Source organism: Puma concolor, chromosome D1, assembly GCF_028749965.1.
Source record: "Puma concolor isolate L17-30 chromosome D1, mPumCon1.1.hap2, whole genome shotgun sequence".
Taxonomy (NCBI): Eukaryota; Metazoa; Chordata; class Mammalia; order Carnivora; family Felidae; genus Puma; species Puma concolor.
The window spans coordinates 10,392,968-10,419,787 of NC_141676.1; the positions used below are offsets into that span (position 1 = coordinate 10,392,968).

Below are 26,820 nucleotides of genomic sequence, written 5' to 3' on the forward strand. Positions count from 1 at the left end.
GGACCACATGAGGCAAATGGCCTTGGTAGTCCCCTCACTGTAGCTTTGGATAGTGATTGAAAGAGGATGCAGCCAAAGTGGATTCCAGGGAAGAAGCGAAAGTGAAAGATGGAAAAGAGTCCTCCGGGCTCCCGGGCTCCCGAGGTGCGGGCGGGAAGAGTAGTCTGGGGAAGGAGGGAGGTTTTTAGAAAGCCAGGCCGGCAGAGACCCTGTGACCCAGGCTTTCATTTCGCCCAAGCACCCCACAGCACCATGTGACCCAGCCTGGCCAAAGAAAGGGGAAGCGAGGAGAGCCCAGAATTTCTCAAGAAGCACAAAGCTGGTCGGAGGCGGCTGGCGGCGGAGCAGGGAGCCAGAGCCAGAGGGGGCCAAGGAGGAGGGGAGGCAGGAGGGGGGAGGGGGCAAGGAGGAGGTGGAGGAGCCAGCAAGGCCGGTGGGGGCAGAGCAGCCCTGTGAGAGGGCCCCCTCCCCCAGAGGACACGCCAGGTGTCACAGGGGAAGGGAGACAATTCAGACGGGGCGACGACTGGGAGACCCACAGGAACGGAGGGGGAGGGGCGGAGAAGTGGGGCGAAAAGGGGTCGGCAGGGGGGCCTGAGGGGTCGAGAGGAGGGGGAAAAAGAGCCGCGGGAGGAAAGGAGGGAGAGTCAGGGGTGGGTGGAGGGGACAGGGGGAGAGTTGAGGGTCAGGGACGGGGAGGTAGAGACCGGGTAGCCGCAGAGGCCGCAAGGGGAAAACCAGGCAGAGGGGGTCAGGGAGACCGAGGGGGAGAGGGGGTGAGCCACAGCGGGTGAGAAGGGAGGGCCGCCCGTTCGGGGGCCGCAGGTGGAGGATGCCGGCGCCGCGCGCCCGGGAGGAGCGCCGGCCGCTGCTGGCGCGCAGGCCGCGGGGGCCCCGACGGTGGCGGCGGACGGCGGCGGCCGCGGTGCTGCTGGTGGAGGCGCTGGAGCGCGCCGCCTTCTTCGGCGTCTCGGCCAACCTCGTGCTCTACCTCAACAGCGCCCGCTTCCACTGGGACGGGCAGCAGGCGTCCCGCGCGGCTCTCGTCTTCCTGGGCGCGTCCTACCTGCTGGCGCCCGTGGGCGGCTGGCTGGCCGACGCCTACCTGGGCCGCCACCGCGCCATCGCGCTCAGCCTGCTGCTCTACCTGTCCGCCTCCAGCCTGCTGCCCGCCACCGCCTTCCTCGACGGCCGCCGCTCCTTCTGCGGGGAGGTGCCCGAGTCGTCGCTGGGGCCCGCCTGCCCGTCGCCGGACTGCCCGCGCGCCTCGCCCACCCCGTACTGCGCGCCCACGCTCTACTCGGGGCTGCTGCTGCTCGCCCTGGCCGCCAGCTCCATCCGGAGCAACCTCACCTCCTTCGGGGCCGACCAGGTGAGTGGCGGCGGGTGGAGGCCCAGGCGACGCGCGCGCGGGGCCCGCGGGGTTCGTGGGGGCTGAGACCGGGAACCAGGGGAGACCTCGGGCAAACCACTTCCCCACTCTGCGCCCGGTTTCCTTATTCGAAAGAAGAGGGGCGGGGGGAGCCAACTCTAACAGTCACGATGGCCACGATGGCCACGAGCCACCTTCACTGTTGTAACTCCTTTAATTCTCTTAACTATCCCGGAGGTAGGTGGTATTATTGTGTCCATTTTACAGGTGAGGACACTGAGGTTTGGGGATATTGATCCACCTGTCCAAGGTCACACAGAGAGCAGATCAAAGAGTGGGAAGCTGGACTTCAGGCCCTACCATGAGCCCCATATTTTTTTTAAGTTTATTTATTTATTTTGAGGGGCGGGGGGGAAGGGCAGAGAGGGAGAGAGGGAGAGAGAGAATCCCAAGCAGGCTCTGTGCTGTCAGCGCAGCCTCCGTTATGGGGCTCGAACCTACGAAGCTGTGAGAGCATGACCAGAACGGAAACCAAGAGTGGGAGGCTTAACAGACTGAGCCATCCAGGCGCCCACATGAGCCCCATCTTTATGTGTTATGGGGGGGGGGTAGGGAAGGAGAAAGCCTCTATCTGACCAGCAGTGCAAAGGTTGGTTCAAGCCAGTTTGTCCAGATCCCAGCTCTGCTACTCACTACCCAGGAGCATCGGGGCAAATATTTTAACTGATGAGTGTTTCTCTGTATGCTTTTGGACAGAGCATGGCACATAGGAGAAATTCAGTAAATATTTACTAAACAAATGAGTAAATGCCTAACCACGTGGCTATGTTTTCATAGCTTTCCTCAGTAGGATGTTAGACAATAATTTTAAGTAATATGTAATATGATTAAAACAACCAGCTATGGTGTTAGTGAGCCAAATCGAGGCAGAACTGCATGCAGAATGTGATTATAGCCCGGAGGGCAGCCTTCCAGCCCTTCCATAGGAGAAAAGACCAGGAATCAGCTAAAACGGGAAACAGGAAAAAAAAAACTGTAGCAGTGATCAGGCCACTGGGCTAATTGTACTTTTCCCTCATTGTGTCTGTTTTTCAAATGTTCTTTCGTTGTATGTATTCACCACCATAAAGGGTGACATTTTAAAAAGAATCATTGCATCCAGCTGGCATCCACAATTCCAGTGTCCTTGCCAAGGACTTCCTCATCTGGCCTGTTTGGATTCTTTGGTGACGGGGAACTCAGTGCCCCCTGGGCAGCCTGTCCAGTCCTTGGATGCTGTTGACCTGCCTTCAGACTAGGAGATCCCCAACATCGACCAATAGGAATCCCTCTTCTTCCCTTCGTTGTACTCTTTCACTGACATCCGGTATACCGCCAGGGGCCCTTAATCTGTGCCCTTGACCTCACTGACCTCCAGAGAGCCTCAGCCATCCAGTGCCCCCTGTCTCTCCCTCCACCTGGTGGCAGAACTCCGGTGACATCAACAGTGATAACTGCTCTCGCACATTCTCCTGTTTTCTGAGCTTGGCCTTTGGGTGGGGCAAAGCCAGACTGGAAGGCTGCCCCCTGGGGTCCGAACCTGACGTAGGACAGGCTGGAAACACTGAAATGGTTTCAGGCAGGGGTGGACCTCACTGGATTTGAGTTCTTTAAAAATGTCTCTGGCTGCGGTGGAGAGTGGATGGGGGTAACAGGGGTAGGTACATCGGAGCGGTAAGGGGCTGCTGCAGAATTTAGGGGGGCGGTCAGATGAAGGATGTGTGGGTGGGAGAAGTTGGCACCGTCTGGCAGACAGCCATACCCAGGAGCTGCGGTTTGAACACCCTTGCTGATTTCAGAAAAGGCCATCCATCATTCTTGACAAAGCGCTCATTTTGGGAGAGCTCATTTATATCCTGAATGGGCTGCTGGTCTTCCCCTTAGAGTTGCAATTGTCGTATTCATTTACTTCCAATGACTAAATGGAAGTGGCTGCACGTAATAGGACTTATTTAATTTTCTGCTTGAAAGTCGACAGCAAAAATTCTCGTTGAGTGGACAGGCCCCTCCTTCTCCGTTGCCGAGAGGACCCCTCAGAACCTCTGAGGGGATGCATCCCTATGGACTCTAATTTTATATTTGGAAAAGGAACAAAATACCTACTTTTCCCCCCCACGCAGTTACAGAAAGTAAAGCTTGACAAAAAGGAGAGCTTTTTTTTGGGGTTTTGAGATGTGGCGGTTTGTTGAAAGAGCCACGGGTGTAATGTGCACAGAATCACCTAGAGAACTGACCTCTAGTCCTCACTGCCTTTTAGAAATGCAGACGCCTGGTCCCTGCCCCAGATCTACAGAGTCAGAACTGGGACTGGGGTCTGGGAGAGGTGGGATCAGTCAGTGCAGCTGACCCGAGCCAGCAGACCGGAAGGGGGCCTGGGGCCTGACTGTTGCAGATTGATCCAAATCCTGGGTAAAGATTTTCAGTCCTTCTGCCCTTGCTGGGGGGCCTGGTTTTGGTTTTTTTTTTTTTTTTTTTTTTTGTTTTTGTTTTGTTTTGTTTTGTTTTTCTCACCAGGCCAGAACCCTCTCTTGGGGCTGTGTCCAAGCCCACCTCTGTTTTCGCTGATATGCCAACCTTGTTTGACTGCCCGTATATCAGAGGGAGCAAGTCGAGGGGAAGGGATGGGCCAGAATAGAAAACTCTGCATCTCCAAGTTGCAGAGGAGATTCTCAATTAGACTTTTAACTGTTCTTTCAGTAAGATGTGTACATCCTATTTAATAATGTGGAACAGACCTGATCTTTATTGGCCTTCTTCCGATTACAAAGGTGATGCGTATAAAGGTTGTTCAGTCAAAGACAAAGGGAGAAATCAACCGGAAACGAGCAGAGTGGCATCAGACATCTGTTGTGTGCACTACTTGGTGAACATAAAAAGGTGCCGTGAGCTGTGAGCATGAAAAAACAGCTGTGCCAAATGTCCTGGTCATTAACAAGTGACTCCCAAGGGAAAGGTTTATTCATTCAATGCATAAATATTTATTGAGTGTCTATTTAGTGATCCGGCGGTAGGAAAGTGCTGGAATGTTCACCCACTGACCCAGGAAGTGCCTCTGTGGGAAAGGGGGCGCAGGCACATCGTGGCGGGGTGCCCCTGGACCTCCTGGGCCCTTACCCTCACGCCTGCCCAGCAGGTGATGGATCTTGGCCGCCATGCCAGTCGCCGCTTCTTCAACTGGCTTTATTGGAGTATCAACGTGGGTGCCGTGCTGTCGCTGCTGGTGGTGGCCTTTATCCAACAGAACGTCAACTTCCTGCTGGGCTACGGCATCACCGTGGGCTGCGTGGGCCTGGCCTTCTTCATCTTCCTCTTTGCCACCCCCATCTTCGTCACCAAGCCCCCCGCAGGCAGCCAAGTGTCCTCCATGCTTAAACTTGCTCTCCAAAACTGCTGTCCCCGGCTGTGGCACCGACACTCCACCAGGTGAGGAGAGGGCTCGTGGCGAAGCGGGCCACGGAGCCTGAGGAAGGGCGGTGCTCCTCCTGGGGAGGCGCAGTCCAGTTGGAAGAACATTCCGCTCCACCTCCCGCGGTAGCCCTTTATGACAACCTGCTCTCCGGGGACCAGAGCTGCCCACTGTGTCAGAGGTCAAGGTGGTGGATGGTGATACTGCCGTGGGTGAACTGTAGAAAGTGAGAGGATGTTAATGGTCCTGACGGTGACGGTGCCTGTGAAGGTTGAGATGGCGGTGTTTGTTAGCGAATCAATGGCGACCGACCGTGGCAGTGGAGGCGGTGATGACGGGGATGGTACCGGCAAAGGCTGTTGGGATACAACACCACCCTGACATTAGGTATAAGAACGTCTAAGAAATCAGCCAAACTTGTTCCTACTCCACTAGCCGGCATCCCAGGGAGGATGGTTCTTGATCTTGCAAATGCACAATGCCTTCCTTTTGCTCTTCTTCCTAAGTTAATTGGCTGCTTACGCCAAGCCAACTTGGAGGACTTGGAGCCAGTTACAGAGCCTGTGGGTAGGATCGAGGCAGGAAAGGTGCGGAACATGTTTTTCCAAGCTGGTGCATTGCTGCGGGGTTTTGTTTTAAAATTAAAAAAAAAAAATTAACGTTTATTTTATTTATTTTAGAAAGGAAGGGTGGGGCAGAGAGAGAGGGAGGCACAGAATCCGAAGCAGGCTCCAGGCTCTGAGGTGTCAGCACAGACATGTGGCCTCACGCCTGTGGCTGGAGCTTGCCACAACAAGGTGTCTGGGTTGCCAGAGGAGGGAGCTTTCCAAGACAGAATGTTCCAAAGGGAAGGAAGCAGAAGCTGTTGGTGCTTCAGGAGGCTTGAAATCCCAGAGCATCACTTCTGCTCATTCCTTTGGTGAGCACAGCCACACGGCTGGCCCAGATTCAAGGGCAGGGGAACTAATCACCCATTAGTGGAAGAGTGTCATCACATACTGGGAGGGGAGAAGGTGATGGTGGCCCTTCTTTGGAAATGACCACACTGGTGTTATCCCTTTTGGCATCTCAAAGGCTCAGATCTTGCGGTTCGTGGGTTCGAGTCCCGTGTCAGGCTCTGTGCTGACAGCTCAGAGCCTGACCTGGCTTCGGGTTCTCTGTCTCCCTCTCTCTTTGCCCCTCCCCCCCCAAAATAAATAAGCATTAAGGAAAAGTTTTAATTTTCAAAGGATGCGGCAAAGGGTAAAGGTCATAGCAGTGGTTGACCTATCCTGTTTCCCCGATCACTTCCCTTGCCCCCCTACCTCTCTGCTCCCTCCCTCCTCATCCAGTAGGGAGAGGGCTGTAATGTTGTCTGTGGAGGAGTCTGGACTTGGAGACAGCAAGCAGGGGGTTTCGGGGGGTGTATCAAACCTGGGCCAGCCTCTCTGAGTCAGGCTTGGACAGGGACTTCCCTGCTTCCCACTGAAAACTAATGCTGCCAGCCCAAAATCCCCCAAGACTCCGCTCGCCACAGTCACTGGTCTACTTTCTCCGGGACCACGGGGCCACGGCTCGGGTGGGATGGGTCTTGATCAGCCACCTGCGCGAGAGAGGAGGTAATAGGGAGGACGGTGACTGGGAGTGTAGTGAACACTGCGGGAGGCTGGCTCTGGGGGGGCGATCGCCTCCCTAACGACGAGAATGGTGAGGATGTTGGCAGTGGTGAGGATGGTGAGGATGGAGAAGGTGGTGCTCCTGGAGGAGGGAGGAGATGGGTCATTTTGGAGGTGATGGCTATGGTCACTGGTGAGAGGGGAGCAAGATTAAACTAGGGGCTAGTGATGGCCGTGGTGGTGGTGATGACGGCTGCTATTTTATTTGCTGCCATGGCCCCACAGAGACCCTCAAGGCACCCAGACGCTGCCTGCGCAGAGGTCTCCCCAGCCTGGCCCCACCCCGCAAGAGGACATGGCCAACTTCCAGGTTCTGGTGAAGATCTTGCCCGTCATGGTGACCCTGGTGCCCTACTGGATGGTGTACTTCCAGGTGAGTGTCCTGACCTTTCGTCCTGGCGGCACTGGCTCCCCAGTCCCCCGACTGGGCTCGGCTGTCACTGAGCATGTGAAAAGGGGGTCAGGGGTTCACAGAGTGAACTGGAGCTACGTGGGGCCTGGCACAAAGCCATCCTGATAATTTTTAAGTGTTTATTTTTGAGAGAGAGAGAGAGAGAGAGAGAGGTGGGGACAGAGGATCCGAAGTGGCCTCTGTCCTGACAGCAGAGAACCTGATGTGGGGCTCGAACTCACAAACCACGAGATCATGACCTGGGCCGAAGTCAGATGCTCAACCGACTGAACCGCCCAGGTGCCCCCCCCCCCCCCGACCCGGGCCCACCATCCTCATAATTAATAGCATGGGGAACTCTGGAGACAGGTCTGAGGCCCCATGACGTGAATGTCACCCCATCTGTCTGGGCCTCATATGTGAAACAGGTGGCTTCGAGGCTGTAACAGCTCTACGGCATTCAGATTCTCGGCCGTGGCATCTGAGGCCCAGAGAAGGTGTGCCCGTTGCTCAATGCCTCCCGGCCAGCTAGGGGCGAAGGTTGAATACATGGCAGCAGTGATCCCCCACCCCAGTGGTCTCACGACCACCTGCAGAGCTTTAAAAAAACGGATTCCATGTCCTACCCCAGACCCCTGAAAGAGAATCGCTGGGGGAAGTTTCTAGAATAAGAAACTGATGTTGGTACTCAGCCAGGTTAGAGAGCTGCTACTCTCCACCATTTCCTGAGGGGAAGGTTAGCAGTGTGTGTGTGTGTGTGTGTGTGTGTGTGTGTGTGTGCGCGCGCGCGCACAGGGTGGACAGCAGCCTACCCCAGCCTCTACCCTCCAGACCACAAGGTCATCGCCTTCCATGTCCCCTTTGTAAGAAGCTTGTTTCGAGTTACAGAAGATGGGGGCTGTGCAGGGCCAGCCTGCTACTTGGGGGTGGCACAGACAGGGTGTCCATGATGGGACAGGATATGGGGTGCAGGTGCCCGTGGCTGACTGTCAGTCATACTGGTTGTCAGAATATTGACATCCCACATACCACCAGGTAAATGGCCGCGGTCCTGAGCGACCCAAGTGCCCTCCCCAGCCCCTCCTGTGGGATTGTCCCGGACTCCCCTGTGTTATACGGCAACCAAAGGGGTGATACCTGTGGGTATCGGTGGGCAGTGGGGCCCCCCGGGAGCCTGCTCCTGCACCTGTGTCCAGTGCCATTCTGGTGGGTTCGTGCCTATGCGGCGTCTGTGCTGTCTTAGCCTGTGGGACTCAGCCTGGCCTCGGTGTCAAATGCGAGCTCCCCGTGGGGACAGCCATGTCATTATCTTCCCTATGTCAACAACCACTTATCCACGCCTGCTCTGTGCCAGGCCCTGGAGATACAAATGTGAGTCGGACCAGCTGTGCCCAGGCTCTGGGACAAGGCTGCACACGCAACGCACAGGCCTGGGAGCAGAGCGCAGGAAGGCAGGAAGCTCCCCTACGGGGCCTGGCTCCCCGAGGAGGAAGGAGGGGAGGGAGGTCAGCTCCCCGCTCCCCCCTCCCCCCAACCCAGGCTGGGGGAGGGGACCGCGGGGAGCCCGGCTGCAGAATGGCCCTCTGGGAGCTGGGAGTCTCCCGGCCTGAAGGTGAGGCCCCCACCTCTCTTGGCAGATGCAGTCCACGTATGTCCTGCAAGGTCTTCACCTCCACATCCCGAACATTTTCCCTGAGTACCCATCCAACAGTTCCGTGGCTCTGAGAGCCGAGGGCAGCAGCTACAAGGTAAGAGACCACGTGGGCGTCCAGCCCCCCACTTCAGGCCCCGCTGGGTGCCTCCTCCTCCTCCGAGAAGAGAAGGAAACGAAGCTTCCACACCCAGGGGGCAGGGGTCCTCAGGGAACGGGAAAAGCGCCTGGGGGATGGGTAAAGCTGTGCCCCAGCCCAGGCATCCTGCCAAGATGCTCAACTGCTCGGAAGAATTCAGGCCGGCTTTGCTCCCACCCGTCTCCGCCAGGCCCTCAGATAGACGCGCCAGGGACCCTCAGTTCTATCCTGAGTCCCCTCACTCTCCGGGACCCCCGGATGCCCAGATGTCTGCCTTCTACCGGGACTTTTCAAACCAGTTCCTTGGCATCTCAAAGACTCATCAAAGGTCCTAGGAGCTGGCAGCTAAATGACATGGGCCGCTATACCTTTGTTCCCGGCCCAGGGAAGACATCACTGATGAACCTTGACATGTTTTCATGCTGGGCCCAAGAATGTACCCGGCAGCCGCTCCCCATTGGTAGACTTAGAGGAACCCATCTGCCCTCCCTGATCTAACCCCATCAGCGACTTCCACGGCTGAGGAATGTGCATTTCAGAGAGGGGAGAGGGCCGACCCTGGCCCACCCAGGGACAGTCTGGAGGCCAGTTCTCCCAACTCCGGCCCAGAGCCCTTTCTGCTCCGCTAGCCTGCCTTGCTTGGCTCCCTCTTGCCCAGATCCCGGAAGCCTGGCTCCTCCTGGCCAACGTCGTGGTGGTGCTGATCCTGGTGCCCGTGAAGGATCATTTGCTCGACCCTTTACTGCTGCGTTGCAAGCTGTTGCCCTCGGCCTTGCAGAAGATGGCACTGGGGATGTTCTTTGGTTTTGCCTCCGTGGTTGTGGCAGGTGAGTGGAGGGACTCCGGGAGGGAAGCTGGCCTTTGTCTGGGGTCGGGGGAGGCTGGCTCCATTTCGGGCTAATGCTGGAGCCGTGGGCCCGGGGCCAAGAACACCTTCCTGCCACGGATGCCATCTTGGCTTCCCAGAGGGTGTGAGCTGAAGGGGACCCTCCTCCTCCAGTCCAGCCTCCCCTCGTCCTGACGAGTGAAGAAACTCAGGCCAAGAGAGGGAATAAGGTGTTCAGTGGGATGTAAGCTCCCTAAAGCCAGGGTTCTTTCTTTCTTTTTCATTTGGTGCCCATGGACACCCAGTCAATGGGCTTGATGAATGTTGCAGACACTCAACCACTTAAAAAAAAAAAGAAAGAATTTATCATTTATTCTCTTCTTTCCTCCGGTTCTAAAGGATTTGCAGCCATTTATAAAATGGTCAAGAAGCCTTTTGTGCTACTGCACAAACCTGAGTCCTCTTCAATTAGAAACTGAATGATTCTGAAGTTACTTAGCGTCTGTGAGTGCCATCTTTTCAATGGGGATACAATGGGGATTCAGCCCTGGTGCAGGACCGGGGCTCTGCCCTCACGGAATGTTGTCTAGCAGGAGTGTTCTGGGGATTCAAAAAAGCCTGTCAAACCCCCAGTATTGTGCCTGGATCACAGGTAGGAGGCAGGGGGGAATTCAAGCTGGATAAACAGTATCGTGTTAACAAGGATGAAAACCAAGCCACGTTTCTACTCGGTTCCGTGCTTTAACGCACCCTGTCCCGTTTCATCCTCAAAGCGACCCCGGGAATTTTGTTCTCACTCCTTGCACGTGAGCACTGGGTCTCAGAGAGCTTACGTGGTTTGCCCAAGGTCACACAGCTAGCCAGCGTGGCAGGGCCAGGATTGGAACCTGAGTCACCCAACACCACATCCAGCGTCCGTTCCACTACAGCACAGCTGCCTCCTAAGCAGAGAAGGGGAAAGAGAGAAAATGAAGCTTTGCAAGCCAGGTTAGAAAACCATTCTGTAACACTTGATCCTGCGAGTGGACACAAGTCGTGTGGTCGCACGGAAACGGGGCCAGCAGCGAAATCAGACACACTGGGGCTCTCAAATCCAGCCCCAACTACTCATTAGCTGTGTAACTGTGGGCTGGGTGCTTAACCTCATTTTTTTATTTTATTTTATTTTTTTAATTAATTTTATTTTATCTCATATGCAAGACTGCATATTATTTTTTTAATATGAAATTTATTGTCAAATTGGTTTCCATACAACACCCAGGGCTCATCCCAACAGGTGCCCTCCTCAATGCCCATCACCCACCCTCCCCTCCCTCCCACCCCCCATCAACCCTCAGTTTATTCTCAGTACTTAAGCGTCTCTTATGCTTTGCCTCCTTCCCTCTCTGTAACTTTTTTTCCCCCCGTTCTCCTCACCCCTGGGTCTTCTGTTGAGTTTCTCAGGATCCACATATGAGTGAAAGCATATGGTATCTGTCTTTCTCTGCCTGACTTATTTCACTTAGCATAATACTCTCCAGTTCCATCCGTGTTGCTACAAAAGGCCAGATTTCACTCTTTCTCATTGCCAAGTAGTATACCATTGTATATATAAGCCACATCTTCTTTTTTTTTTTAATTAAAAAAAATTTTTTTTTCAACGTTTATTTATTTTTGGGACAGAGAGAGACAGAGCATGAACAGGGGAGGGGCAGAGAGAGAGGGAGACAAAGAATCGGAAACAGGCTCCAGGCTCTGAGCCATCAGCCCAGAGCCTGATGCGGGGCTCGAACTCACGGACCGTGAGATCGTGACCTGGCCGAAGTCGGACGCTTAACCGACTGCGCCACCCAGGCGCCCCAAGCCACATCTTCTTTATCCATTTGTCAGTTGATGGACATTTAGGCTCTTTCCATGAATTGGCTATTGTTGAGAGTGCTGCTATAAACGTTGGGGTACAAGTGCCCCTATGCATCAGCACTCCTGTATCCCTCGGGTAAATTCCTAGCAGTGCTATTGCTGGGTCATAGGGTGGATCTATTTTTAATTTTTTTGAGGAACCTCCACACTGTTTTCCAGAGCGGCTGCACCAGTTTGCATTCCCACCAACAGTGCAAGAGGGTTCCCGTTTCTCCACATGCTTGCCAGCATCTATAGTCTCCTGATTTGTTCATTTTAGCCACTCCGATCAGGGTTAGGTGATATCTCAGTGTGGTTTTGATTTGTATTTCCCCGATGAGGAGTGATGTTGAGCATCGTTTCATGTGCCTGTTGGGCATCTGGATGTCTTCTTTAGAAAAGTGTCTATTCATGACTTCTGCCTATTTCTTCACCGGATTATGCCTAGCACATAACAGGCTCTCAATTAATGCAAGTTGTCCCTGTGAATGACTACAAAACCTCATCTGAGCTTCCTAGCAGCCAAGGCAAAAATCAAAGGGTTGAAACTCAGATCTGGGACCTCCACCCTGCCCCCGGGCCAGTATTCTCTTCCTTACCTGCTGCTCAGTCTTCGGCTACCTAGTGAATACCTACTACATGCCAAGCTCTGCCATGGGCTAAGCTGCCCACAGTGGGCCTGACTCCAGTCCCCCCCTTCCCCCCACTCCAGGAGGCCTAGAGATGGAGCGTTTACAGTACATCCATCGGAACGAGACGGTGTCCCAGCAGATCGGGAAGAATGTGTACTATGCAGCACCTCTGTCCATCTGGTGGCAGGTCCCTCAGTACCTGCTCATCGGGATCAGTGAGATTTTTGCCAGTATCCCAGGTACGCTGGACCCTCCCCCTGCTCTCGCACCAGTGATGGGCTCTGCCTGGTGCTGCCTCGAGCCAAGTCAGCGGCCTCACGGCCACAGCTTCTCGGGTTCGTGCGGGTGGAGGAAGGCCAGGTTCCCTAAGTGGGGCTGCCTTCACCCAGTGGGGACTTCCCAGCACCTGGTTTGTGCCGGGCACCGTGATGGGCACTGCAGATTTGGAGGGGATTAAGACGCTCCTGTAAGGACTTCCCACACAGTCCCTGGTGCCGTCCGTGTTCCTCATCCCCCGGGTCTGCGCATTTGCTGTTCCCTCTGCCTCAGGTTCACAGTGAACAACCATTTCCCCTTCCCTTCTGAGCCTAAATGCCAGTTTCTCCGTATGGCCTTTTCCGAGGCCCCCGGGCAGAGGGAGTCGTTCTCTCCTCCTGTTGCCAATGTCTGTCCCGGCACACGGGGTGCTGCGTTGTCAGAAAGGCAGCACGTGTTTGTCTCCCCGGCCGGGCTGTGAGCCAGAGCCGTAGGGTGGGCGTGGGCTCTTCACTCAGCCAGGGAGCAGCTTACTCAGCTGCCGGCCAGGGCTAGGCTCGGGGGGGACTCAGAATTGGGAGGCATCACCCAGACGGTAAACCCAGTGGAGGACTGTGGAAGGGACTCTAGGGTGTTGGGAAAGCCCAGGGACGAGGTGGGGAGGAGGCAGGTGGGCAGCGGGGGCAGGACTCAGCAGGTGGCAGGAAGGAGGTCACAGGCAGGGGAACAGCATTGGCAAAGAGCTGAGCTTTGTGGGGAGTGTCCGGAAGGCTGGCAGGTGCAGGGCCAAACCTGGATGTTGAAGTTTCTCCTGGGGGCCATAGTCTCACACACACCCCCCCAGTGTAGACTTTGGCAGGGAAAGGATCCCATTAGACGTGTTTTAGACCCATCTGGGTGTGTGAGGAGGAAGGCAGGAGGCAGGGGAGTTTAAGAGGCATTTGCAGAGGCTGGGCAGGAAATAGCCGCGCCCGCAGTTTGGTCCAGGGCAGAGGGAAGAGGAGGAGGGGAGACAGAGCAATGTGGGGGCGTTCAGGTGGAGGGGAACAGACGGGCAGGGCGGAGGCAAGGGGTCGGTGGTGCATGGGTGTCGTCCTAGCCACGTAGTGGGCGGTCCTGCCAGGGAGGCCAGGGTGGGGGCTTGTTGAGTGTGGGCCGGAGGCCTCGGACCCCGTCTCTGCCTCTCCACCAGCCTGATCCCGCCCCCCCTCTGCAGGCCTGGAGTTTGCCTACTCGGAGGCTCCTCGCTCCATGCAGGGTGCCATCATGGGCATCTTCTTCTGCCTGTCAGGAGTGGGCTCACTCTTGGGCTCCAGCCTCGTGGCACTCCTGTCACTGCCAGGGGGCTGGCTGTACTGCCCCAAGGACTTCGGTGAGTGTGGGGCCCTCCCTGGGGGTGGGAGGCTCAGAAGGGTCGTGGCAGCTGCTAAGTGCCTTGACCCCGGGCAGAATGAAAATTCTCAGGCTGGACTCGGGAGAACCGGGTTCTAGCCCAGACTTGGCCAGTCGCCCACAGTGTGGCTTCCCCACGTTGGGCCTCAGTTTCCCTAACTGTCAAAAAGGAACCCGTGTACTCAGCAGGCCTCCAAGGCTCCTTCCTGCATCTGGAAGTCTGTCATTCTGGTTGAAGGGCCACCTTTCCCTGTTGTGTTGGTGTTTGAAGCCCCGTAAAGAATAGCTAGCGACCAGGGAGTTACAGAAGCCACAGGAAACAGGCCAGATGCTAGAGGGCTGTCTGCCCGCCCACTGCCCACACCTTCTCAGCGGCCAGTCCCAGGGGAGCCCTGCCCGACCCAACCCAAATGCCAACCCCTCCTTTTCCCCAGGGAACATCAACAATTGCCGAATGGACCTCTACTTTTTCCTCCTGGCCAGCATTCAGGCCGCCACGGCCCTCCTGTTTATCTGGATCGCTGGTCGCTACGAGAGGGCAGCTCAGGGCCCCGTCTCTCAAAGCTGTCCCAGCAGGGATAGGGGCTGAGCACACCGCCCCCCTCCCCCCCGACCCCTCGCTTCTCTCCCCAGGACACAGACAGCAGCAGTCCCAGGTGGGGGTTCCTTGAGTTTATTCTGTACCCGACATTAGGATGAAATGGTTCCCATAAATAAGGGGCATAAGCCCTTCCTCACGAGCATGGTCCATGATGGGGGGGGCAGGGCAGAGGGGGCCTGGGTGGGAGTCCATTCGAGTGACCAGGCGGGGGACTTGGATCAGTGAGCACCAGAGGGTGGGCAGGAGGCTGCCGGGGCTGGCGGCCGATGGTGCTGGGCCGGGCAGGCCGGGCAGGCGGGGAGGGGTCAGGAGCTGCCCCGGATCCTCTCCATGTAGCTGCGCAGCTCCTCGGGGTCCTTCAGTCCCATGTCCTCACATACCCAGCGGATGTCCTCCTCGCCGGCCACCAGGATGGACTGCACGGCAGGGGCCCCCACAGGCTCCTCAGGCGGCTGGGCTGGGGGGGCTGGTGCAAACGTCACAAACTCCACGCGCTTCCGCCGCCCCCCGGCTTCCTTCCGGGCCAGGGTGCTCGAGGAGCCGGCGGTGGCCCCGGCGGGGGCCTGGGCCAGGGTCAGGGCCTCCCCTCCTCCCCCACTCTCGCAGGGGCAGCCCCCCTCCCCCTTGGGCAGGCCGGGGGACTGCCGGTCCAGCTGGCGGCTCAGTTCCTCCTGGTCAGTGCCCAGCCAGACCCAGTTGTGGGGCTGGGGGGAGGCGGGGTCGGTGGCGCCGTCGGGGGGCTCCTTGCGCTGGTAGCGCAGCACGAAGACCACACCATTGACCAGGAAGATGAGGATGGCCAGACAGAAGATGCCCAGCAGAGCGTACATGCCCAGCTCTAGGTCGGTGACCCGCTGAGGGGCGGGAACCATCTCCTCCGCTTCCTCCTCCTCCTCCTCCCCTCCAGCCTCCTCCTCTGCCGGCTCAAACTTGCCCCTCATGCCCCCCCTGTCCCCAACACCGCCCGCCTCCCATCGTTTACGGCCCGTGCTGGCCTCTGTGGCTGGAGAGCTCCGGGCAGGGCTGGATGGGAGGGCGGGGGCCAGGGTGGGAGCAGGGGGCAGCCCCAGCCAGGCGGTGCCGGAGGCCAGCGGCACACGGTGGCGGCCCCGGCGGCAGGGCTCCGGCGGGTGCAGAGCCACATGCAGGGGCAGCCCCTCGGCACCCGCCCCACTCACCACCACCCCGAGCAGGGCGCCCCGCTCCTCGGCTGGCAGGATGGCACCGGGCTCCTCAGCTGAGACAGACAGTCCCAGGTCACGGTGGTCGTAGAGCTCAGCGGGGGCCAGGGTGCGGTCAGAGAAGGACAGCCAAAGGGAGAGGGCCACCTCCTGTGGGGCACACGGACACAGGCAGAGACATGCGAGGGCACGCACGCATGCACACAGAGACCACTCCCACAGAGACAGGCCACACGGAGGAGAGATCAGAGAGAAAACAGACACAGGCAAATGGACAAAACACAGGGAGAGAGGGGACGTGCGTCAATCACCTGTCTGCCACTCAGCCCTGGGGTCTGAGTCATCGGGAGGGTCCTCAGAGCCATCTAATCAACCTCCCACTGCCACACTCCAGCCAGCCACTGCTTGGTCACCTCCAGCTGCAGAGAGCTCACTACCTTATAGGGCAGTCAGACCTCATTCTGAAAATGCTAAGGTGAGGGGTCCAGGTACCTCCCACCCCCCTGTCATTAGCCCCCATCTGGAGATGTTGACCTCATCCCCCTGACCCCCAGCTGTCACCTGCTTTGGGGCGGGAAAGGCTGACTGTGCCCAGCACGTGGCTGTGACCTCCCCGGGGTGGGCAGTGCCTCGGCTCAGGGCCAGTGAGATGCCCATCACCGGCTGCACCCGCAGCTCCAGCACCGAGACCTTGTCATCCGTCACGGCCAATGCCTGCTCCCCCAGGATGGAGTCAGACAGTGGGGAACGCACCTGAGGGTGAGAGGGAGCTACAAGTTGTGGGGGGTGGTAGGTACACAGACAGGTCTGAGTCCGCCCTGGGCCCAGCATCTGCACGGGCTGCTTTTCCCCACCCTTTGCACCCCATATGCCCTACACATACCTGGACCCCAATCCCATGCCCAGGGACAGTTTCCTCCTCCAAGACCTGGCCCCCACATACCCACCCCCAGCCCTTCATTCTTGGAGGATATCCCCCATTACAGGGCCACCCTATTCTCCCCCAGCCCCCAATCCCACTGGGCTCATACCTGCCCATGAACACTCCCGGGGCCACCTCCACCCTCGCCAGGGGGTCTGCTCACCTCGATGGAGGTGACACCGGGCTCCCGGCCTACCAGGACGCGTCCGCCCTCCAGTGAGGCTACACGCGGGTCCTGCACGCGCGCGTGCGGCGCCACGAGGTGGGACACGTCCAGCAGCCAATCGGGGCCGAGCAGGTGGGTGAGGCGGCGGCCGCCGTCCAGCGGATGGGCCGCAAAGGGGACAAGGAAGCGCACGCCTGCGCGCTGGTACTGCAGGCGGCAGCCTCGGGCGCGCCGCTCCGCCTCCTCTGCAACCGCTGGAGCATCGGGCTCCGGCACCCTGTGGGGAGGGGAGGGCCCGGGGGCGGGGCGTCAGCTTGGGCTCCGCCCCCAGCCTCTGAGGCCCCGCCCACGCGAGAGCAAGAGCGAGAGCGAGAGACACACACACACACACTGGTGGCACCATTCCTCGAGCACAGCCACACTTCTACCCGCTGGCGAGGCGCCACAACCCCGTTTCTAACTGGTGCCTGTGCCTGTCCATCAAGCCACTCTTGCCCTCTTGCTCCTAACTGGAACTCTTGGCTCCTGGGGAGGCGAGGAGGAGCCTCACCTTTGGCTCTGGCGGGACTCTCAGTATTCACCGAGCTAGGGGCCATCTCAGGCTTTGAGGACACAACAGTGAACGGGCTAGACAAAAACCTTTGCCTTCAAGTCTTAACAATCGCGGGGAGGAGCGTGAAGGGGGTGGACAGACCGCAAACAGATGAACAAGGTTCTACAGTCATTAGAAAGTGATAAATACTTCAGAGAAGTGAGGCGTGGAAGGGGGAGAGGGAGGCAGGGAGGGTGAAGGTCTGCAACTACAAATGAAGTGGTCAGAGGCTGGGTGGTGAAAGGCGGGTGGGTAGGAGGAACCGGAAGCAACCGGGTAGTTTTTTAGACCCCCACCCCCCCCCCCCCCCCCCCCGCCCCGGTGCGTGGGACCAAGGCCACATTCTCTGCAACCTCTCTCGGTCCCAGAGCGACTTCGCCAAGGCCTCCACTCACCCTTCGGCTGGGCCGGGGACCCTCCAGCCTCGGACCTGCTCCAGGGTGGTGTCGGTCAGCTCGATGCGCAGGGGCAGCAGCGGGGCCCATACTGTCAGCCGCAGCGAGGCCCGCAGCCGGCGCCACCAGAAGTCCACCTGCACCCCGCGAGCGCCTTGGCTCTCTTTGCCAGCCACAAACACAGCGTCGCAGGTCTCGGACACCTATGGAAGGGCAGGAGCTGGGCTAAGCCGTGGAAGACAGGTGTGGACCAGAGAGGGCTGCCCTGACCCCTCGCTGTGAGAAGGGGCAGGGCTGAAATTCGTGATGCATGTCACTGTCCTGTTTTAAGATTACGAAGATTTCGCCATGCAGTCAAGATCCGCTCTGGAGGAACCAGCCATCCCCCAAGTTCACCCCGGGGGTTCAGCTGGGGAAACTGGCTATCCGCATATAACAAAGTCTTTCTCCTGGCCGAGGAGCATTGGAGCCCACAGATTTGGCTCCTCCTTAGTGCTGGCCTCTGGCTTTCCTGCTGGAGCCACCTGGCAACCCACCACAGGAAGGAAGGCAGAGAGCCAGGCCAGACCTACCCACCCCAGAGCCCTCAGGAAGGAACCGCGCACAGGGGCAAAGCGGCGTCATAAATGGCAAGACGCCTCTTCCAGGCAGGCAGCAAGGAGTTAGGAAACACGGGCTCTGGGCTTCTCCTCTTTGAACTTCAAAGTCTGGAAAGTCGCCCTCCCCTTTTTGTCTTTTTACCTCATGGATCGTTACCAGGCTCTAATAATCATCACTGATGCTTTTAATTCTTGCAACAGAATAACATATTCCCGTTTTAAAGCTTAGAAAACCGAGGCTCAGAGAGGTTAAGAGACTTGTCCATGATCACACAGCTAACTGATCACACAGCTAACTGATAACAAACATGGCTTTCAAACTAAAATCTGTCGATCTCAAGGTATATACTCTTTTAAGTGGGCTTTACGTCGAACGCGGCTAAAATTCACAAACCTGGGATTGAGAGTCGCGTGTTCTACTGACTGAACCGGCCAGGCGCCCCCAAAGTGCTCTGAGCTCTCCCAGCTCAGTTCATCTGTCAGTGCAGTAATGAACGTGAAGGTGCCTAAGCTGGGCCTGCTGGGGTTACATAGCTCCCACCTGACTGTGCACAGAGGCGGTAGGAACAAAAGAAGTTGAATCTGGGGTTCCCCCGCTGAGGTTTCTGGTGTCAGTAAGAAACTTCTCTCGGGGACCTGAGTGGGGAAGGCGTAGGTCCATCACTGGGCACACTCACACGGGGTCGGCGTGTGCCACTCACCTGCAGGACCTGTGTGTTGGCCGACTCGCAGCCGATGTGCTCCGTCACCTCCACCAGGGCACCCCCACCGTCCACAGTGACGAGGCGCACAGGCACACGCTGCGGCTCTCCGGTCAACGGAGCCGTGTTCACCAGCTCCTCAGCCTGGGGGTGCGGGAGGAGCTTAGCCCCAGCCTCTTTGCCTCACTTGGCCGCGGGCCTGGCCAAGCACAGGTGGGGGACTCCTTACCTTGGCCAGTGGGACAAGGGCTCTTATGTCCCGCTCCGACACCAGGATCTCCCACACCATTTTGTCCTTCTCTGCTTCGGGGGCCTGGCCTGGGTACTCCAGCTGCCATGTGACAGGGCGAGTGACCGCCACACCCCCACTAGTGCCATTCTCCACCAGAAAGTCCACCGACAGGAACTCGGATAGTTCAAGGGGGCTGCTGGCCAGAAGAGAGAGAGAGAGAGAGAGAGAGAGAGAGAGAGAGAGAGAGAGAGAGAGAGACTGAGTGCTTGCTAGTGGCCACACGCTATTGTAAGCACTTGCTATATTCATGAGGTGGGTCCTAAGACAATCCCTGATTTACAGATGCGAAAACTTAAGTACAGAAGTTCTAGAACTTGCCCAAAGTCACAGAGTGAAAGGCGGCAGGGCTGGGATTAAACTCAAGCATCCTGGCTCCAGGGCCCAAGCTCTTACATGCTCTTGGCTTCTGGAAGGTCCGTGTAATCACTTCACCACCCCCCTGGAAAGCTTGCTTGCTCTCCTGCCTTCCTGGGCCCTCTCCACTCAGACTTCTGCTTTCCATGGCCATTCAGGTGGCAACAGCACCTGTGTCAATTTCTACCAAGCAGGAAGAGTCACTTCGAAGCCCCAGGATCGGCACTCGACCCCCTGAATAATAACCCTCACAGCTTCCTTTGATCAAACACTTGCTGGGGCGCCTGGGTGGCTCAGTCGGTTGAGCGCCTGACTTCGGCTCAGGTCATGATCTCACGGTTCGTGAGCTTGAGCCCTGCGTGGGGCTCTCTGCTATCCACGCAGTGCCCACTTCAGATCCTCTCTTCCCCTCTCTCTCTGCCCCTCCCAGCTTGTGCTCTCTCAAAAATAAAGAAAACATTAAAAAAACAAACAAAAAAACCACTTGCTGGATGCTTGCCATAGAGGATCTTATTTCATGTTCACAAACCCTGAGGGATGCATTATTAGCCCCATTTTGCAGGTGAGGAGCCTGAGGCTTGGGGGGGGGGGCGGTAAAGGGGGAAGTGAACTGGCTTGCTTGTGATTATTCACCCAAAAGTGTCAGAACCAGGACTCAAACAGGCGTTACCATGCTGACGGCCTTGGCCCAGGCTCAGAGAGTAAATCAGAGATGATGTTAACCACAGCTGAGCTTTTTTGGAACTATCAATGGCCCAGAAAAAGGGCCCCACTTGGTGGTTGCGGGAGGCAGGGTAGGGGCTGTGAGGGCTGGAACTGAGTGGCTGGGATAGGCTGGCATCACGTGACTAAGACTCACAGACACTCACTGCAGGTAGGAGCAGCTAGACACGGATACGTAGGAGCTCGACGAATGACTGTCTGCTTTGTGCTGCTTCCTTGAAGGAGTCTGTTCTGTGCTTGCTCCCGTGGGGCTACGGAGGCGGCATGGCAGCCCCCTTCCCTTGGGCCCCAGAAACCCACTCACTCCTTCCCCTGCTCCTCCGGGGAGGGAGTTGCCCACCTGGAGTCTGGCCCCGTGGGCCCGGCACGGTGGCAGGTGATGAGAGTCGTGTGGTGCTTGGAGGCCTTGAAGCGGTCCAGCTTGGCAGTCCACAGGCTGGGCTGGGCGGGGCGGGCAGCCGTCACGTGCAGCCCCTTCTTCACCTTGATCCTGGGGAGAGGACGCAGGCCCAGTGTGTCGCGGCGGGTGCCAGACTATGGACCGAACGAGGAGCAACTCAAGGGGCTCCAGGCACCGGCCTCCTGTCTGGCCTCCCTGACTCCCGTCGGAACCTCCTGCTCACCATCCTCCCATCCACAAGGACCCCATCTCGATGCGCGTCATGCCACACAGCTCTCCCCAGCACCCCAAGACCCGCTGCCCCCAGCGTCAAGTCTAATCCCGGCATCGAGGCCCTCCAGGATCTGCTCTGTTTTCGTCTTGGCCTGTAACATCTCTGTCACCCTGCCCCAGCTGCACCGAAAGTTCTTCAGCCCATTTATGCCTGAGTCTTTGCTCAGGCGGTGCGTTCAGCCTTCTGCCTCTGCTCGTTCTTCAAGCCTCCAGCAACTCGAATAGTTTCCTTTAGGAAGCTCTTCCAGGAGCAGGATGGATTTCTCCCTTGCTCCGCCCCTAATGTAGGCCCCCACCGCGTCTTGTGCCTCCACCAGAGCATATCCCCCAGCGCATGCCGTACAGCTCTCTTCCCTACCCGTTGGTCCCCTTAGTGCCAGGTGGGGACCGGGCCTTGCTACTCTCTGTAGCTCCAGAGTGGAGACACAGGGCTTGCATATTTTTTAAGTGTCTACGAAAGATCTAACGAGTGTGCAAGTGAGCACAGGACAGTGTGACAGACGGGGACGGGACAGGCACTTGGGAGACGCACAGGGACAGGACACACACAAACCCAAATATGAGAGAGAGGCACGTCATACTCTGCAAATCCTCATCAGTGGAATTGGGGTGGGGGGGCTACTTTGGGGAACTTCCTGTAGAAGGGGACACAAAAAGGAGAGCCTTTCTGTGGGGGAGGAGCAGGCTCTGTCCAAAGGTGAGGGGCAGGCAGGAGAACATGCAGATGAATGTGACTGGGGCAAACATCCCATTAGAGCATTAACCACCCCCAGGCACCGCACTTTCCAGTTTCTAAGTTGTCTCCTGTTTTTCCTCCCTAAAGCCCTCACAGCTGCCCTGTGAAGAAGGCAACGTCAGCCCCACTGGACAAGGAGTCTCAAGGAGGTGACAGGGGAAGGGGAGCTTCCTATTCTGACTCTAAGTCCAGGGCTGTGCCCGCTGCTGGGTCCTGCCTGCTGCCAGGACAATCACGCCTCTTGGCCTGGAGGGGTTTTGGTGGGCTCGTGTTTGCAGAGATCAAGGGTTCCAGTAAGGACCCCAGAAGGAGAAGGCACCTGCCCTGTCTTCCTGCAGAGGCCCCTGCCTCCAGCCCACCCCAGGAGCCCCGTTCTCACCGCAGGGTCAGGACACTGGCTGTGAAGTTGTGCCGGAGCAGGAGGGTGGCACTGAAGAGCTGGCCGGGCCGCACGGGCACGTCGGGCACCCGCAGAGTCACCGCCTCATCCAGGGGCACCTCCTGGTACCGCGGGGGGTCCGCGGGGCGCAGCTCCACGCTGCCCACCGGAAGAGCCTGCTCCCTGGCGTCCTCCTCCCCGCCGGGGCCACAGCCCCCAGAGCCCTCAGCTGCGGGCTCCAGCGTGTAGGCCAGCTCGGCCCGCGTGCTGGAGCCCTGGGAGAACCAGTGGGAGGGAAACTCCAGCTCCACCACGCAGGCGCCTAGGGATGGCTGCAAACACACAACAGCCAACGGTTGGCATGGCGGGGGCGGGGGGGGGGGTGGCGAGTCCCAGCATCCACGATAGGAGATGCACAGCTGGAGGGGTCCTCCTGCTGCAGGACCAGCAGCGGCCACAGTGACACAGCCAACCAGTCACGTGACTGGGGCCGTCTCGGAACTCATCCAAGAGCCACGCTTCTGCCTGTGGGAACAGCCTCATTCCAAAGTGAGCCAATCCCAATGCCTCCCCCCTAATTACGCCCTGGGACCACCCTGACTACACCCCAGCCTTCTAAGAATCCCAAAGCCCTCAAAATACCTCTTTCCAGTGGATCCCTGTGCTAGACCCCCAAAACAGTGGAAGTTGCCATTATAAAAGTGATATTAACAACAGTGTGAACGCTTGCTGGGTGATCACGCTGTGCCAGGCGATGGCGCTGGGCTAAAAGCTATTCTTGCGTTCATTTCATTCATTCTTTATTCCAGCTCCACACGAGGTAGGCATCGTTATTACTCCATTTTATAGATGGGGAAGCTGAGTCCCAAGAAAATTAAGTTACATGCCCAAAGGCACCACCAACGGACTGACTTCCTTAAGGGTCCCTAAACCACCCTCTCAAAGGGTCCCCATGAAAGCTAGCGGAGCAGGAAGGGAGTCAGGTGGTCTGTGACTCCCACACCAGCCGGGGGTGGTAAGCCCTCTCTTCCCTACCCCAGGGCCGTCCTCTGGTCGGCACAGCAGGCCGGGCCAGCTTAGGCAGGGCCCGCCCACTCACCTGGAAGTGGCAGGCTCGGTGAGCAGTGCCTGCAGAGTGAATGGCGTGGAGCCGGGCACAGGGCAGGCTGCCAGGCCCCGGTGGCCAATCCTGCCCTTTGAGGTGGAAGAGGACGCGGGCGTGGGGCTCTGCTGGGGTCACAGCTGCTTCCACTGACACAGCCCGCACATCCCACGGCACTGGCCGTTGGTGGGGCTCAGTGACCCGTGGAGGGACCACCTGGAGGGAGAATAAGGGTGTTCGACAAAGCAGGGGGTTGAGGGAAGCAAGATCTGGAAAGATGGGATGCCAGGCCTCCAGCCCCAGCTTGGCAGGAGAGGGCATTTGCAGGCCTCTGGATGATGGGGAGCACAGCTGGGGCTGGGGGGACTCCGGAGCCACATACAGCAGCCCTCAGCTCTGAATCCTTTTAGCCGGGGAGTCCCTGGTGCCGTCTCCTTACCTGCTGCGTCGCAAAGGGCGGGTAGGAGGCCCGGAGAAGTGGCTGGGCCCTGGGCCATGGCTGCAGGAGCAGGAAGGTCTCAGATCTGGAGCCCAGAGAGGAGTTGGCAGGTGGATAGCGGCCCACCTGCTGCACCCGGAAGTGCTCAGGGGCATCAAGGAGCTCTAGGGCCGCAGGCAGGTAGACAGGATCCAAGGGGTCCTGTTCACAGTCCACTGAGGAAGAAGGGATAGGGATGGTGACAGCTCCAGAGCTGGCAGGGCTGAACTGAGCTCCGTTCTGGGGCACAGTTGTCCCATTTCACAGATGAGGAAACTGGGGCTCAAAGAGCCTCACACAGGTAGCACGTGACAGGGCCAGGATTTGAAGGTATATCCCAGACAGGATGCCAGCTTCCAAACCATTCCTCCTTCTACCTTCCATAGACTCAGACCTTCCTCCCTTGAGCAGAACCTTCTCAGCATTTCGTCCTCATTCCTGCCCCCTTACCTACTTGCCTCTGATATCGAGGCATCTGTAGGGTACAGTTCTCCCTAGACAGGGCCTGTGCAGTAAAAGGTGGCGACAAGGTGGGCTTTGTAGAAGCAGAGATGCTGTCTGTCCCTGAGTCCTTGGCCAGACTTGTCTGGGCATCCACCCAGCCTTCCCCTCCATCATCACCATGGCAACCCTGCAAGGGTTGCCTCTGTACCCAGTACTGGGTACTGGAGTGCAGAAGTGGGATTGGGGGGGGGGGGGGCATGAGCCTGGGGAGAGAGTCAAAATATTCAATGACTAGAGGGGCAAAGGACCCCGGAGACCATATTGGGTTTGTACCGACTATTAGCCCCAATAAGAATAAATGTTTTTGAACACTAACTACGTGCAGACTACTATTTAAAACGTTTTACATATATTAACTCTTCAGTGTGTGTACTAACTCTGAGACCCAAGCCCTGTCACTATTATTTCCACGTTACGGGTGTGGAAGATGAGGCTGAGGTCGAGGGACTTGCCTTGGGGTCACCAGGCTGGAGACAGGTGTTGCCGGGAGTCAGAGCTCAGGCATTACACCCAGAGGGATACCTCACCTCGGCTCCCTGTGCTGCTTGCAAGGGTGACAACTGCCGGCTGCGCTCCCTGGACTGTGGGTCTCTCCCTCCTCCCTTAGGGTCCGGGGTGAATGTTGCCTCCTCCTTTAAGGAAGCCCTTCTTGATTGCGGGACCTCTCACCAGTACCCTCAGTCTTTCCCCGGCTAGTCGCCTCATCTGAAGTAGTTGTCTTCCTGTCTATTCACAGGGGGACTTGTTCTGCTCATTCCAGAATCCCCCCAAGTTGGGCAGCTCTCCCTGGAGATGATGCTCTGGGAGCCTGGAGGACTGCGTGTACATCTTAATTCTGACTCCGTGGAGCTTGGGTCCATCATTTAACATCTCAGAGCCTGAGTTTCCTCACCTGTAGAATGAGCATTTAGTGACACCGTGAAGAGGGGAGGGCTTTGTAAAGTGCGGAGTGCTGACTGGGGGGAGAGGGGTTATTGCTACTGAATAATGGATGTGACAAGGCCTTCCTCATCTCTTAGAAGGGGTTATTAGGGCTCCTGCTGGGTCCCCTGGGGAGGGGAGCAGGTGGCTGAAAGCAGCCCCGGAGCCAGCTTCCCAGCTTCCTCGGAGCCAGCTTCCTCGGTGCCCCATCCTGGGCTTGAAAGATGGTTTCAACCTCTCTCAAGACCCTCCCCACCAAGGAGCGTGTGTCTGAGAGGCTCCAGCCGTCCTGCCCCCAAGTGTAACAGGTAAGTGACTAGGGCTTCCCGGGGGGCAGCCCCTGACCTCCGGTCCTCCTATTTCACTGCCAGGATAATTATAAGATGCTATGTGGCCTGCCTCCCACGGACTTCCAGCACCCAGAGCTCAGCTCTCACGGGGAGGGTGAGGGGGGTAGAGGATGCCTCACTATCCCTCCCCCACCCCCACTCTTCTGTGGTGTCATCCACCTAGCAGCCACAGCCCTGCCAAGGGCAGTCTGACCCCCCCCACCCCCCCACCCCGGGCACAGGAGAGTCGCTGCTCCTTCCTCCAGTGATAGGGATCGCCGCAGGATTCAGGAAGGCACGGATGGGGCAATCTCTGGAGACTCCAAGGTCAGCTTGCTGTTTGGGGCAAGGGGAGGGCGGCTGCGCACCTCGCAGGTCCCAGGCATAGGGGCTGCTCCCCGTTCCCGTGGGGGCTGAGTTGGTGGTGGGGGGAGGAGGGTAGGAGCCACTGGGGTGCAGCCGTGGGCACCGCAGATTAGGGAGCCGGCGCGCCTGGGTCAGGGGCAGCCGGGTTAAAAGCCCGGGCGGCAGGGGAGCTCGCGGAAGGTGCGGGGACCCGGCGGGGGTGGGAGGGCTGACGGTGAGCGCCCGGGGCCCGGCCGATCCCGGGTCAGGAAGAGTTGCCGGGTTCCGCGAACTCGGGAAGCCACAGAGGAGCGCGGCTGGGGGGCAAGATCCTGGGGGTGAGACCTCCAGCCCTCAGGGCACAATGTGGGGCGACCCCGCTCGGGGCTCAGTCCGGGAACCCTCAGCTCCGGGCTCGCCGCATCCCTCCAGTCCGGCCCCGGCCGCCCCTCGCCCCGCCCCTCCCCTCCCGCTGACCTCTCACGACGTCCAGGGCCAGGGCCACCAGGAGGCAGAGCCAGGGGCCGCCGGGCCCCCGGGGAGCAGCTGCCGCGCGCCCCGCCATCCCGGCGCACATCCGTCCCGTGGAGGGCGGGGACTAGGCGGGCGGCTCAGGTGGCCCCTGCCCGCCCGGCATCTCCCGCGCCCGCTCCGCGCCGCCCGGACCCGGCCGGCTGGGTCCCCGCCGCCGCCCGCCCGGCCGCCCGCCCGCGGCCGCAGCTCCCAGACAATGGAGCGGGAGCTGGAGCAGCAGGGTGGGAGGGAGCGAGCGCGGCACATGGGCTGCCCCTCCGCCCCGCCGGGTCCTAGTGCCCTACGGATCCCCGAGCCCCGAGCGCCCCCGTGCACCAGGTCGGGGAGAAGGCCGCTTCCCTGGGGGACGGAGCCACAGGGGCTGACCCGCCGCTACCGAGAGGGACTCGAGGCGTTCGGGTCGCTCCCTCTCGGAAGCTCCTGCCCGTGGGGGAAACGGCCACTTCCTCTGCCTCACGCCCGCCCCACAAGCAACTCACCTGTAGAGGCATCCACACCTGAATCAGGAATTCAGGGATGTGCGGAACTGAGCTGCAAGGGTGGAAAGGGGGAGAGAGGGGCAAACAAGGCCCAGGTGACCATCACCTGGGCCTTCGCTGCTAGAGCCCTGGACCACTCCTGTGGAAGAAGTTCTCAGGGGCGGACAGCTGGAGTTTC

The 26,820-nt window shown here is 58.5% G+C and overlaps 2 protein-coding genes across 4 annotated transcripts; one reads left to right on the forward strand and one right to left on the reverse strand.

Moving 5' to 3' along the window:
- The first annotated feature begins 631 nt into the window (after positions 1–631).
- SLC15A3 (solute carrier family 15 member 3) lies at positions 632–14,376 on the forward strand. 2 transcript variants are annotated; one of them, XM_086677271.1, is made up of 8 exons: positions 632–1,372; positions 4,542–4,834; positions 6,698–6,845; positions 8,501–8,611; positions 9,312–9,480; positions 12,070–12,228; positions 13,461–13,616; positions 14,071–14,376. In XM_086677271.1, the coding sequence occupies exons 1-8, from the start codon at positions 833–835 to the stop codon at positions 14,223–14,225; spliced, it is 1,731 nt and encodes a 576-aa protein (XP_086533397.1). In that variant the 5' UTR covers positions 632–832; the 3' UTR covers positions 14,226–14,376. The 2 variants fall into 2 exon arrangements, with proteins under 2 accessions (XP_086533397.1, XP_086533398.1); XM_086677272.1 differs by having other exon boundaries at positions 633–1,372; positions 4,545–4,834.
- Positions 14,294–26,334, reverse strand: TMEM132A (transmembrane protein 132A). Of its 2 annotated transcripts, none has more exons than XM_086677269.1 (11): positions 26,107–26,334; positions 23,492–23,706; positions 23,050–23,268; positions 21,951–22,282; positions 20,503–20,652; positions 19,023–19,221; positions 18,794–18,937; positions 17,494–17,696; positions 16,504–16,783; positions 15,980–16,171; positions 14,294–15,568 (listed from the first exon to the last, which is right to left on the reverse strand). In XM_086677269.1, the coding sequence occupies exons 1-11, from the start codon at positions 26,204–26,206 to the stop codon at positions 14,543–14,545; spliced, it is 3,060 nt and encodes a 1,019-aa protein (XP_086533395.1). In that variant the 5' UTR covers positions 26,207–26,334; the 3' UTR covers positions 14,294–14,542. The 2 variants fall into 2 exon arrangements, with proteins under 2 accessions (XP_086533395.1, XP_086533396.1); XM_086677270.1 differs by having other exon boundaries at positions 19,023–19,218; positions 26,107–26,333.
- Between the last annotated feature and the right edge of the window lie 486 nt (positions 26,335–26,820).